This window comes from Pongo pygmaeus, chromosome 7 (assembly GCF_028885625.2).
Source record: "Pongo pygmaeus isolate AG05252 chromosome 7, NHGRI_mPonPyg2-v2.0_pri, whole genome shotgun sequence".
NCBI classification, from domain to species: domain Eukaryota; kingdom Metazoa; phylum Chordata; class Mammalia; order Primates; family Hominidae; genus Pongo; species Pongo pygmaeus.
In genome coordinates, this window is record NC_072380.2 from 12455462 (window position 1) to 12469698 (window position 14237).

At 51.6% G+C, this 14237-nt stretch overlaps 1 protein-coding gene across 2 annotated transcripts in view; it reads left to right on the top strand.

The window, feature by feature from the left end:
- The first annotated feature begins 3071 nt into the window (after positions 1 to 3071).
- PRAG1 (PEAK1 related, kinase-activating pseudokinase 1) overlaps positions 3072 to 14237 on the top strand; it is a 74846-nt gene continuing 63680 nt past the window's right edge. Inside the window, exons 1-3 of one of the 2 annotated variants that reach the window (XM_054498566.2) lie at positions 3072 to 3221; positions 8015 to 8431; positions 11742 to 13603. In XM_054498566.2, the coding sequence (XP_054354541.2) occupies positions 8102 to 8431; positions 11742 to 13603 (2192 nt within the window). In that variant the 5' untranslated portion in view covers positions 3072 to 3221; positions 8015 to 8101. Of the gene's footprint in view, positions 3222 to 3257; positions 3900 to 8014; positions 8432 to 11741; positions 13604 to 14237 lie in introns of those variants that run through there. The other variant, XM_054498567.2, reaches the window with a different exon arrangement.

Genomic DNA, 14237 nt, shown 5'->3' on the forward strand with positions numbered 1-14237 from the left:
ATTGCTCTTCTTCAAGTTCTGGGCTGTATCAGGGAGCCCACGCCCTGCAGTTTAAAGTGTCATAAAAATGGACTGATAAGTAGCTAGAAGCAGAATGCTGTGTCTACACAAATTACACTGCATTGCAGGCTGCAGTTTGGAAGTTCAAGCAAGAATTCTTTATGAAAATGCATGAGCTTACCGTAGCTTGACTGAGGATATCATATACTTAACAGTCACTGGTAGAGCACTGCATAAGAGTGTGGGTATTTTACGTGCATCTCAGTGACTCCTTTGAAGTGTTTCTTGATTCTTTTCATTAGGCAAGATGAAGCCGTCTCTATGGCTATGTTGCTGACTTTTAAAAAGATGCACATTATATGTCAGCAACTACAGTATAATGCATTTACTTTGTGTGAGCACAGCAAACCACTTCAGAACACACTTTATTTTGTAGACACACTGAATTAACCCTTCAAGTACGGCCCCATGCCACAGAACTACAAGGCTTGCCACATTATGGCTTTCTCTTATAATTATGCTCTCTAGTCTGTTCATGTATTAAGAATAAATTAGGGGGTGGGTGCGGTGGCTCACACCTGTAATCCTAGCACTTTGGGAGGCCAAAGCAGGCAGATCACTTGAGGTCAGGAGTTCAACACCAGCCTGGCCCAACATGGTGAAACGCTGTCTCTACTAAAAATAGAAAAATTAGCAGGGCATGGTGGTGGGCGCCTGCAATCCCAGCTACTCAGGAGGCTGAGGCAGGAGAATGGCTTGAACCCGGGGAGTGGAGGATGCAGTGAGCCAAGATCTTGCCACTTAACTCCAGCCTGATCGAAAGACAAAACTCCATCTCAGGAAAAAAAAAAAAAAGAGAATAATTTAGGTAAAGAGAAGAAAATAAAGTGTAAAAGTAAGTGCCTCTTTTATGTGTTCAGCACAGCCTTTATTCTGTGAGGTCAGTGTCCCTCTTACAGAGGAAAGAAGTGAAACATTTAGCCTGAATTCTGAGAACCAGGAACTTCTCAAACATCTTAGTTTGCCCTCTCCCAGTGTAAATGAATTGCACACTTTCTGAAGTCAACTTTTGTATTTCTGCAGTGCAGACCACTTTGTACCTACCTGTTTAATCAACATCTTCCCCTCTTGAGTCTTGGTAGGGTCTGGATCCTTCAGCTCTGTTGGATGCTCTCGAAGTGTAACCAAAGTTTTCCTTCCTTTTTTTTTTTTTTTTTTTTTGAGACAGAGTCTTGCTCTGTTACCCAAGCTGGAGTATAGTGGCGCGATCTCAGCTCACTGCAACCTCCACCTCCCGGGCTCAAGCGAGTTTCCTGCCTCAGCTTCCCGAGTAGCCGGGATTACAGGCACCCACCACCACACTCGACAAATTTTTGTATTTTTAGTAGAGATGAGGTTTCACTATGTTGCCCAGGCTGGTCTTGAACTCTTGACCTCAGGTGATCTGCTAGCCTCGGCCTCCCAAAATGCTGGGATTACACGTGTGAGCCACCGTGCCCAGTATTTGTTCAAATGATTTCTCTTCACTTAGGGAAGAGAGAAAAATAGGGCTGGACTACCTGCACTTGGCAAGGGTGGAGTGGCAGAGTAGACTTGCCTACCAGCGAAGCCAGAGAGCCTTTGGTTCCAATCTTAGTACTACCACTTTCCCTGGCAAATTGTGAGGCCCCCTGAGCCTCAGTTTTCTTATCTGTAGAATGGGGATAATGATGCTCTCCTCATAGGATTGCTTAGCACTGGGTAGGTCCTTAAGGAATGTCCATTGCACTCCCATCCCTCTACAGCTTCTCCCAGATTCTATCCATCCTCTTAGGAGGCATGGGTGTCACTGGAACATGAGGAAGAATTCCCTGGATCCTTTTTTCCCTCTCCTCACACAGAAGCCAAATCTCAAATACACATCTTCCCTCTCTGTCCACACCCACAGCAGCAAAGAGGAGAGCCAGGGATCTGGGCATGGGGGTGGGGGCCCATCTTCCTCCTCTCAGCGGGTGGGGGCTCGCAGGCTGACTGGCAGAGGACTTTCATTGGAGTCACAATAAACTGCCTTTCTGGGGAGGGGGTAGAGGGAAAGAAGCCGCAGGTGTTGTGTTTTTGGGGGAGGGGGGTCCTCTTCCTGTTGCATTTCACTGAATTCTCCCCACCCGGCACGGCCCTGGGAGGTGACCGTAGCCCTGGCTCCCCGAGTAAACACCCAGGTCAAGCTACAGGACTGACTAGGTCTTAAGCTATTATACTCCCAGTTAAAATATTTTTTAGCCCGAGGACTATCTCGAACTCCTTCTAGCTCAGTGAATGACTCACTGGAGACGGTGTAAACACAGGTGTATTACTGGCCGGCGGAAGACTTGGATGTCCCAGCATGGTAGAAGGCCAGCTCCCTGCAGTGCAACGCTTGCATTCTACATCCAGAAAATTAAAGTTCAAAGAGGTTAAGCAATTTGCCAGAGGCCTGCAGTCCAGGGACTGAGCGGAACCTGGAATCCGCCACCGCGACTCCCAGCCCTGCTCCCTCCGGCGCCACCCTCTTCCCAGGGGTAGGGAGAGCTGAGGCTCGCTGTGCTCACGTGGCTTTCAGAGCCCGCCTCGGACCCTGACCTGTATTCCACTCCCGACCCCTCACTTCCTCGTTTCCCCTTCCTTTTCCCTCTCTTCCCAGGGTCCCGCAGGGCCGGCTGGATGAAGTGATGCCTGGCACCTATACACGCATGATGGCAAAAGGAGGATTGCAACGCCAGAGCTCGCCCCTGCAGGGCTGTGCAGGGTCCCCACTGAGGAGGGGGTGCAAACGGGTGCTGGGCTCGGGGGTCAGCCCGCGCCAAGTCTGGGGCTGGGGGCGGAGCCTGCCGGCCCGCGGCGGGAGGGTGGGCAAGAGAGCGAGGCCCGGGGCGTGGAGACTTTGGAGGAGTCGGGCCCCTGGGGGTAGGAGACCGCCGGGTGGGAGCGGCAGGCGCGAGCCGGGCGGCGGGGCGCGCGGGCCAGGCGGGGCCGGGCGGCGACAGGGACTGCGGAGGTGCGGCGGGAGCTGGGGCGGGCGGCGTCACCGGAGGCGGAGGGGGCGGAGCCGCGCTCGCAGCTGCCACCCGGCCGCCGGGCCCAGGCAGACGCCACCCGCCCGCGGCCGGGCACGCACCGCGCGCAGACCTTCAGCGAACAATGCTGCGGCCGGGCGGCTGGCGGCTCGGAGACCGACGGAGGGGCCGTGGGAGCGCAGCCCCCAGGTGAGCCCGCGACGCGCTCTCCAAATGCGGCCTCTTTTTGTCTGGCGAGCGTGGTCGCAGAGGGGAGCTTTGGAGGGGCGCTGCGATCGCCGAGCGGGCGACCCCCCGGGTGACAGGCGGCCGCTCGGGGAGTGGGCAGCGCCGGGGCCGCGTGAGCCCAGGGTGGTGCCCGAAGGTGCAGGGAGGCGCCCGGCCGGGAGGACCGAGGAGGTGGAGGGTGTTTTTGATTCATTCGAGAATCGCGCTCTTTAAAACGGGGAAACTTTCCTACGAGTTCCAGGAGGGAGGACCGACTGTTAGGTTGGTTTCTCTGGTCTTGCTGCTCTGTTTGCGGCCGGAGGCTGAAGCGCTTTGAGGACTGCTTTCCACCGCTAGAGTATTGTCAAGGGGCCGAGACGGAAGGCCGCCTGGCTGCTGGGACCAGGACCCGGGGGGATGGTTTGGGGGTCCAGGATAGCTCCCAGGTATGCAGCAGCGGGGCTCCAGAGGCAACGAGATGATGCCCTTTTCCCCGAGCCCTGGCTGAGCCCTCCGAAACGCATGCTGTGAGCACGTTCTTAACCTTTGCTGGTATCCGGGGACACACACACTTAGAACATAGAATCCTCTGCTGGGCATGGAGGCGGCCGGGCATTCGCAGAGGAGAGCGCCAGCTCACGGTGTGTGCGTTTCTCTCAGGTAAGCTCTCCCTGCACATGGTTTTGCAGAGCCGATAGCAAAGCCCAGTGGTCTAGGGGCGAGGAGTTTTGCGATGCATTCAGTGTGGAGTCAGGTTCAGAAGGCTTTCCTGATCACTGGCCTGAACTATCCTTAACAACTCCTCTCCCCTTCCCTTTCTGAGAAGAAAATTTGACAGGAAGCCCTAGGGAATTCCGCAGTTATTTTTCTCTCCTGAGGTCTGGTTGGTTTCGACTGTAGTGGGTGCAAAACCACATTCCTCCCTCTGAGATTTTCTTTCCTCCAGCACTGGAGGAAGAAAAAAGAAAAGGAAAAGTTGGGTGAATATCATAATTTACCCTCTGCGTGAGTAGGGAGGTAGGGGGCTAGTGGGTGGTAAAGTTGTCACTTTCTCCTTTCTGCCTGGTCAACCCTGGCCAGTGGAGTGTGCTGAAGTTCAGACACTTTCCACACATATTTCTTTCCTTTTTCTGGCGTTGCATTAATTTAACTGTAACCTACAGAAAAAAATTTTAGGTGAATGTTTTCTGCAATTCTGTCACTTCAGGATAAGGCATAAGCAACTTCTGATGTAAGTCTGAGGGGGTATTTTGGGCCAAAATATTTAATCTTAAAGATCTGGCCACCTTGATTCTTCAGATTCTTTTTTGAAATGGGGTGGGAGTGTATCTGACAGCTTCAGTCTTGCAAACTGTAGCCACAAATCTAGTGCAGGAGTTTGCAGAGGCAAAGACATTTTTTTTCATGACTTGGATCAGAAAGAATGCTGAGCTCTTTTTTCTGATCTGACACTGCAGCCTCCTACTGAAATGGGGGGATTTGCATAATTCTGGGGGCTGCCTCCCCTCAGAGGTAAGGAATGTGGGCTGGGAAGTGCCTTCCCCATGCTGTGGAGAGCTGGCACTGCTGCACCAGGCAAGGGGAGGCAAGGCTTTGTGGGTGCCACTTGTGTTTCTCACCATCTTTTACTTAAAACAAATAGGAGATAATTCCAGGCACAGAAGTGCAACAGGAAAAGAGTTTTGTTTTGTTTTGTTTTTTTTTGGCTCCACACGGTGGTAAATTCTGTTTGCTGCAACTGAGAAACCAGTTTTAACAGGATGCAGTGAGTCAATGACAGTGGGAAGCCCAGGGCTTCATTTGTTCTTTTCTTATTCAATGACTTCCCTTTAAAAATCTTTGCGTCTGTCCGTCCCCGGCAGTCGTGTGATGAAAGTTGCCTGTCTAAACATCCAAGGATTTCAGAGCTGAGGATGGAAGCAAAGAGTGCTCGTAAACTGATGAGACATTCTCAAGGAAACTTCCCCCACGCTAGCAATCCAGATCCTTCCACACTCCCAGGGCTGTGCAAAGGTTGGGGAATCTTAGAAAGTAGGGCCTCTGGTACCAATGTCACCCCTTCCCCAAAAACGAGTGTGTGTTCTTACTTGCCTGTTAAGGAGGCAACATGTCGCCAAGCAAAACTGCTGCTTTGTGAATCTGTGGTAGCCCCTGAGGAAGTGGTTGGGCACCCACCTCCTCAGATAGCCCAGTGTCAGGAGGAGCTGTGGGAACTTGCAGAGCCCACACAGAGCTGGTTTCCAAGCTGTCTTCCTCCATCCCACGAAGCAGGCATGGGAGCATCTGCCTGCAGTGGAGGTGGGCTGGACAGTGTCCTTTCTGTGGCCTAGAAGGTATAGGCAGTCTTTACCCATCAGCGTCCCAGGAAGGGACCTACTGCCTATTCCTGAAGGCTGGAATACTTCCTCTGCTTTTTCCCCCTCCCAAAACTTAGCAGCAAGCCTACAGTTCTCTGTGGCCTGAGATTATAAGAGAAAGACAAAACCTGGCTCTTTCCTCTGCTTGTTGACGCCCAGTGACCTCTTCTGGAGAACTTGGCAAAGAAGGAACCTGCTACTTGGGCGTATTTGGAGGAGGAGAAGAACCTAGCTAACAGTCTTCTTAAAGAAAAGGACCTGTGAGACCCTAACAATGACTGCTAAAAGATACTTTTCTTTTATTTCAGAGGATTTATTTGGCTTAAAGATGCAGTGGGCTTTATTCTTAACTTTTTTTGTTGTTTTTTAGACAGGGTCTCACTCTTGTTACCCAGGCTGGAGTGCAGTGGTGTGATCATGGCTCACTGCAGCCTTGACCTCCTGGGCTCAGGCAATCCTCCTACGTCAGCCTCCCAAGTAGCTGGGACCACAGGCATGCACGCCTACACCTGGATAATTTTTTTAAATAATTTTTATTTTTGTAAAGACAAAGTGTCTCTGTGTTGCCCAGGCTGGTCTCAAACTCCTGGGCTCAAGCGATCCTCCTGCCTCGGCCTCCCAAAGTGATGGGATTATAGGTGTGAGCCACCACTCCCAACCGATTTTTTTTTTTTTTTTAAGATGAAGTTTCACTCTTGTTGTCCAGGCTGGAGTGCAATAGCGCAATCTCAGCTCACCGCGACTTCTGCCTCCTGGGTTCAAGCGATTCTACTGCCTCAGCCTCCTGAGTAGCTGGGATTACAGGCATGCGCCACCAGGCCCAGCTAATTTTGTATTTTTAGTAGAGACGGGGTTTCTCCATGTTGGTCAGGCTGGTCTCGAACTCCTGACCTCAGGTGATCCCCTCGCCTCGGCCTCCCAAAGTGCTGGGATTACAGGTGTGAGCCACTGTGCCTGGCCCCCAACCCATTTTTCACTTTGGAGGGAAAAGAGGCACATGTAGCTTAAGCACTTGTTGAATGAACACCCCTGTCTATGAGTGTGGAGATAAGAGAGAGCACTTCCCACAAACACTCTGGAATGATTTTTGGGGTACCCGGCTCATTCCACCTGGTTAGTCCTGTTGACAGTTTAGAGATTATCAAACTTAAGGCAGGTCCTTATGGGAGGAAAGTGGAGAGAAAACCCTAAAGCAAAATGCCCCCTACTTAATGAGAACCTGTTCACCCTTATGTTCTTAAGGAAGATTTTTCTCTTGAACATTCTTCTTATGGGAAGTCAGTTTATTTTAAATAGGCTAACAAGAGCCAGGAGCAACGCGCAGATCACCACTGCAGTGAGGAGCCACCTGCAAAGTTGGCTTCTGTTTCTAGAATGGGCAAACTCTCTGCGTCTATGGGCTGGTCCAAGTTATTGTTTTTGCCGTAGTTTCCCCACCTGTAAAATTGGGACAACAGCTACCTGATGGAATGATTTCAAGGTAATTTGTTAATGGCTGCAACCCTTTGAGCTCCTTCTCAGTGGTGAATTTACAAGGGACCATTGTGCAAATTATCACTTGCAGTTTTACTCTCAGAAGCAATGAATTTTTTGAGCAAGCCAATTGCCTTCTCTTCAGAGCCATCACTGGGAAATAGCTCTTCGTTAATCTCTTCTCTCTCTTATCATCTATCCAGCCACCTTTGACCATGAGTTTGTCTTGCTACTGGTTTGCCCCTTTGGCCTATAACACCCAGCATTGTGGACCTCAGCAGCACAGGGTCAAGTAATGTATATTAAGGAAGGGATATTTCTCAAGATGCCAGACCTTTCCATAAGGTCTAGAGGACAGGCCAGCACCCCACTTCTCCCCTTTCCCAACCATTCCTATCTCCACCTGGTTGGAAGTGTGGATTACACTGCACCTTTCAGGGCCTAAACCTGCCTCCCCTCTCACACAGTTCTTGGTCAAAAATTATTTTCCAAAAGCCATCGTTTTTATTTGCGTACTACTTGACAGTTCTTGTTTCTCTGGGTCAGCGTCCCGGACTCTAGGCCCCCGGTGTTAGGGAATACATGGATGAGGTACCGGCTTCTCATCTTAAACCCTATGTGATTTCTTCCCATAACTGCCCCAAACCTCCAAGGATTTTAGGGGACTCCCCACTCAGGATTTTAGGGGACTGAAATGTCTTTTATGTACTCTTTTAAAGCAACAAGGCTATGTTTAGTTTTTACAGCTTCTGATAAGGCCACACCACCAGAGAATGTTTAAGAGCCTTGTGGCAAATGGGCGAGGGTCCCAAAATAAACAGGATCCTAATCTTTACCTTTTTCTCCTCCTTCTCCTCCCTGATCAGATAATGAGACTCTAATTGATAATGCACCCATTGTCTGGCATGGCAAATCTCTAATCAGGAAAGTTTCCTGCCTTTCTAGGAAGCCGCTCTGTGACCCACCTCTGAATCCCACAAGACCACACCAGAGAGCCGGGCGCAAGATGAACCAGCACCCTGTGGGCTCAAGATGCACCAGACCCTCCGCCTGAACCCCGAGAGCCCGAAAATGTCTGCGTGCAGTGACTTTGTGGAGCACATCTGGAAACCCGGGTCCTGCAAGAACTGCTTCTGCCTGCGGAGCGACCACCAGCTGGTGGCCGGCCCTCCCCAGCCCAGAGCGGGCAGCCTGCCCCCTCCACCGCGCCTGCCTCCCAGACCTGAGAACTGCCGCCTGGAAGATGAAGGTGTGAACAGCTCACCTTACTCCAAGCCCACAATTGCCGTGAAGCCCACCATGATGAGCTCCGAGGCCTCTGATGTGTGGACAGAGGCCAACCTGAGTGCCGAAGTCTCGCAGGTGAGGCTGACTAACACTCGTGGTATTTTAACAGGGGCTGCTCCTGTTTGAACACTTGGTGACTGGCTGGCAGCCAGGGAGGGCTGTTCCAGCAAGAAACCTGCAGGATGGCTTCCTGTCAGTTTGCCCTGAGATGGCTCCTGCCTGGGATTCGCTGTAGCTGCTCTCCTTTCTCTCTGTCCCTTTAGGCTAAGAGCCGTTAATCCAGTCCCCCAGAATTTCCTCCTGTGATTTGCAGACTGTGTAGGGCAGACAAAAAATGAAGCTTTTTTTAAAAAAAAGTTTTAAGTTTTCTTAGTTGATCATTTTAAATATATATACAAGTAGCAGTAATTGCAAAGTGAATCGCGTGCACCCAATACCCTTCAATATGAACTTCAGCAACCATCAACTCCTGACCAATCTTATTTCACCTCCCCCATACTGACCCCTCTTCCCTATGATTTTAAAGCAAACCCCAGATATCACATCATTTCAATATATACCTTTCAAAGATAAAGTCTTTATGAAAAACATAACCACAATACCATTATCACACTTAATTTTTTTTTTTTTTTTTTTTTTGAGACGGAGTCTCGCTCTGTCTTCCAGGCTGGAGTGTAGTGGTGCGATCTCGGCTCACTGCAACCTCTGACTCCCTGGTTCAAGCGATTCTCCTGCCTCAGCCTCCTGAGTAGCTGGGATTACAGGTGTCCACCACCATGCCCAGCTAATTTTTGTATTTTTAGTAGAGATGGGTTTCACCACGCTGGCCAGGATGGTCTCGATCTCTTGACCTTGTGATCTGCCCACCTCGGCCTTCCAAAGTGCTGGGATTATAGGTGTGAGGCACCACTAATTTTTTTTTTTTTTTTGTCACTCAGGCTGGATCTCAGCTCACTGCACCTTCCGCCTCCAGGGTTCAAGCGATTCTCCTGCCTCACCCTCCCAAGCAGCTGGGGCTATAGGCGCATACCACCACACCAAACTAATTTTTGTATTTTTAGTAGAGACGAGGTTTCACCATGTTGGTTAGGCTGGTCTCTAACTCCTGACCTCAAGTGATCCACCCCCCTCGGCCTCCCAAAGTGCTGCGATTACAGGTGTGAGCCACTGCACCTGGCCTATTTTTTTAGTTTTTAATTTTTATTTTATTTTATTATTTTTTTTGAGACAGTCTCACTGTTGCTCAGGCTGGAGTGCAGTGTTGCAATCTCGGCTCACTGCAATCTCCACCTCCCAGGCTCAAGTGATCCTCCTGCCTCAGCCTCCTAGGAAGCTCTGACACTAGAGGTACATGCCACCATGCTTGGCTAATTTGGCCTTTTTTTTTTTTTTTTTTTTTGGTGGAGATAGGATCTTGCTTTGTTGCCCAGGCTGGTCTTAAATTCCTGGTCTCGAACTCCTAGGCTCAAGTGATCCATCTGCCTCAGCCTCCCATAGTGCTGGGATTATAGGCATAAGCCACCATGCCTGGCCCCACACTTCAAAATATTAGCAGTAATTCCTTAATATTATCTAATACCCAGCCAGTACTCCTATTTCCAATTTTGAAGCTTGGATTTTACCAGCTTTTTTCTAGGGTCACTAAAAACAGTTACACCCTAGAGGCTAGACCATTCTGCTCATTCCACAGGTGACCTTTACGAAGTCAGAGGGCACATAGCCCAGGTCTGCTGGCGTCTGCTGTCTTTAGACACATTTAGGAAGCTATGTGGCTAAGACATATTCCAGGAACTGCTTGCTACCTGTTTGACCTCTTTGCCTGTTCTAGTTTTCTTGACCACTATGGTGAGTAGGTCAGGAAGGCTGTGTGAGCATATATGAGAACTAAGGTCAATTCTAAATCAGGGGAGGTTTCATTGAGGAGAGGCATTTCCTTTGGTTGCAATGAACTTGATGTCCCCTTCCTGGCTGCTCTGTTTTTTCCTAAGCTGGTTACACACATTCTCCAGGCCATTCTCAATACCTTCAACCTTCACCAACCTGAGCCAGGGACTCTTTAAACTCAGAACCGCCTGGGAAAGAAGCCAGAGCCAGGCCCTGCTTTGAGGCTGCTTCTAAAAGTGGGGGTAAGGGAGGACTTTAGACCAGAAGGAGGAGGAAACGGTGACTTCAGGGATGGTAATGACCAGTCCACATCTCTGTCTCATAGCCCAACGAGTCCAACTACTCGCACAGGCTCAGGCTGAGGTCACTGCTGTAGGTGGGAGAAAGAGGGCCTCTGACATAGTGGGAAGCAAAGCACAGAAAGAAGCGAGGAAGCCCAGATCCAGTTCAGAAGCCACCCCTCACCCTGATCCAGCTCAGAAAACACCCCTCACTCTGATCCGGTTCAGAAGCCACCCCTCACCCTGATCCAGCTCAGAAACTACCCCTCACTCTGATCCGGTTCAGAAACCACCCCTCACCCTGGTCGGGTTCAGAAACCAGCCCTCACCCTGATCCACTTCAGAACCCACCCCTCACCCTCCTGTTCTGCCCACACCCACCCACCCAATGTGTTTCTTTTTTCTTTATTATTATTATTATTATTTATTTTTTTTTTTTGAGACAGAGTCCGGCTCTGTCGCCCTGGCTGGAGTGTGGTGGCGTGATTTGGGTCACTGCAACCTCCGCCTCCTGGGCTCAAGACATCCTTCCACCTCAACCTCCCAAGTAGCTGGGACTACAGGCGCACACCACCACGCCCACCAAGTTTTTGTGTTTTTTTGTAGAGATGGGATTTTGCCATGTTGCCCAGGCTCGTCTTGAACTCCTGGGCTCAAGCAATCTGCCCTCCTCGGCCCCCCATAGTGCTGGGATTACAGGTATGAGCCACGGCATCTGGCTCCAGTGTGTTCAGTGTGTTTTAAAAACACTTAAGACTTCGATTTCTTCAGGCATGCACTGTGATTGGGTTATCAAAAAACCCACAAACTCAAAGCAAAAATTAAACAAAACCCCAAGCTCCATTTTCCAATCCAGTGGAACAACTTCTCTCACCCAGCAGCTAGTTGTAAGGGAGGAAGAAGGCAAAGTGTTCTTTTTCAGAGTTATATTTTTCTTTTCCTACTTCACAGACTTAAGCCAAAAGCATTACAATCCATGGGTGGGAAGCGCAGCTCAGTGTCTGGGAAGACAAATGGCTCAGCGGGTGCCCCAGCAATGATCACAGGGCCGTGGGGAGATGAGAAGGTGGGCGTGCACTGAGTCCCCGGCCCCAGCGCCCCTGCACTGCACTACAGAAAACAATCTACAGTATCATTGCCCTTCCCTCTCACTTTTCCTCTCTCTCTTTTTTCTATGACAAGTTCTAATATAAGTCTTTTTGCGTTGGCCTTGTGTGTAGGTCATCTGGAGACGTGCCCCCGGCAAGCTCCCCCTCCCGAAGCAGGAGGATGCCCCCGTCGTCTACCTGGGCAGCTTCCGAGGTGTACAGAAGCCTGCTGGTCCCTCTACCTCCCCTGATGGCAATTCTCGCTGTCCCCCAGCTTACACCATGGTTGGCCTGCACAACCTTGAGCCCCGCGGCGAGAGGAACATTGCCTTCCACCCAGTGAGCTTCCCGGACGAGAAGGCTGGGCACAAAGAAAAACCTTCATTTCCTTATCAAGACCGGCCCTCCACCCAGGAGAGCTTCCGCCAGAAACTGGCTGCCTTTGCTGGGACCACATCTGGCTGTCACCAGGGCCCTGGGCCCCTGCGGGAATCCCTGCCCTCGGAGGATGACAGTGATCAAAGGTGCTCGCCCTCTGGGGACAGCGAGGGTGGAGAGTACTGCTCCATCCTGGACTGCTGCCCTGGGAGCCCTGTTGCCAAGGCTGCCTCCCAGACTGCAGGTTCCCGGGGCAGGCACGGTGGCAGGGACTGCTCACCCACGTGCTGGGAGCAGGGGAAGTGTTCCGGGCCCGCAGAGCAGGAGAAGCGGGGCCCGAGCTTCCCCAAGGAGTGCTGTAGCCAGGGCCCCACTGCCCACCCATCCTGCCTGGGCCCCAAGAAACCGTCCCTCACCTCGGAGGCTGCCATTTCTTCCGACGGCGTCTCTTGTGGCAGCGGCAGCCGCAGCGGCAGCGGCGCCAGTAGCCCATTCGTCCCCCACCTCGAGAGTGATTACTGCTCCCTCATGAAGGAACCTGCCCCAGAGAAGCAGCAGGACCCTGGCTGCCCAGGGGTGACCCCTAGCAGATGCCTTGGGCTGACGGGGGAGCCCCAGCCCCCGGCCCACCCCCGGGAGGCTCCACAGCCTGAACCCATCTATGCTGAGAGCACCAAGAGGAAGAAGGCAGCTCCGGTGCCTTCCAAGTCACAGGCCAAGACAGAACATGCAGCGGCTGCGCAGGGCCAAGGCCAGGGTCAAGGCCAGGGTCAAGGCCAGGGCCAGGTATGTACAGGTAATGCCTGGGCCCAGAAAACAGCATCTGGCTGGGGCCGGGACAGCCCAGACCCAACTCCCCAGGTGTCAGCCACCATCACAGTCATGGCGGCCCACCCGGAAGAGGACCATCGGACGATCTACCTGAGCAGCCCTGACTCTGCAGTGGGGGTGCAGTGGCCACGAGGGCCTGTGAGCCAGAACTCCGAGGTGGGTGAAGAGGAGACTTCCGCTGGGCAGGGGCTGAGCTCCAGGGAAAGCCATGCTCACAGTGCCAGGGAGAGCAAGCCCAAGGAGAGGCCCGCCATTCCCCCCAAGTTGTCCAAGAGTAGCCCTGTAGGGTCCCCGGTGTCACCGTCTGCCGGAGGGCCCCCAGTGTCACCGCTGGCTGACCTCAGTGATGGGAGCTCTGGCGGCAGCAGCATTGGGCCCCAGCCTCCATCCCGAGGTCCTGCTGACCCCGCTCCTCCCTGCCGAACCAACGGTGTCACTATCAGTGACCCATCCAGGTGTCCCCAGCCTGCGGCCTCCTCAGCCTTGGAACAGAGGCGGCCCAGGTTCCAGGCAGGCACCTGGAGTCGTCAGTGCCGGATAGAGGAAGAAGAGGAGGTGGAGCAGGAATTGCTGAGTCACAGCTGGGGAAGAGAGACGAAAAATGGCCCCACGGACCATTCAAACTCCACGACCTGGCACCGTCTCCACCCCACAGATGGCTCCTCTGGGCAGAACAGCAAAGTTGGGACCGGGATGAGCAAATCGGCCTCTTTTGCCTTTGAGTTTCCCAAGGACAGAAGTGGGATTGAGACATTCTCACCTCCTCCTCCGCCTCCAAAGTCGAGGTGAGTACCATTGTCTGCCTGGGACTCTGTCTACAGGGCAAAGGGCTCTTCCAGAAACCTTTGCCCTCATCAAAGCTTTCAGACCCAGGTCCCAGAATCTGCCCAAAGGCCCTTGTGCCTTTATGTAAATTTCCCAGGGTCCCAGTGCAGCCCTCGGAGAGCAGGAATTGTGGCCGTCTTTGTACCCAGCAAACAAACCTACATGTGGGGCCCTGCTTGGGATTGGTGATTTGAAATCCATCTTTCACCAAGCTGTTGCCATTTGTTGGTGCCTGTATTTTTATAATCTGGTCGTCTTTTTATTCCCCAGTTCTCTGAAGTGTCTTCAGTGGGCTTTTTTCCAGGAAGTCCTGAATATTTTCATTTAATTTAAACATGCAAAAGAGGGCAAAAGGAGGTTATGCTATAAGATTTAGGGAGGGCTGGGTATGATGGCTCATGCCTGTAATCCTAACACTTCTTTGGGAGGCCAAAGCGGGAGGATTACTTGAGCCCAGGAGTTTGAGACCAGCCTAAGTAACATAGTGAGATCCTGTCTCTATTTTCTTTAAATAATAAAATTTTTAAAGTTAAAGTTAAAAAAAATTTTTTTTAAAGATTTGGGGAGGCAAACAGTTAATGCCAAATAAATGTG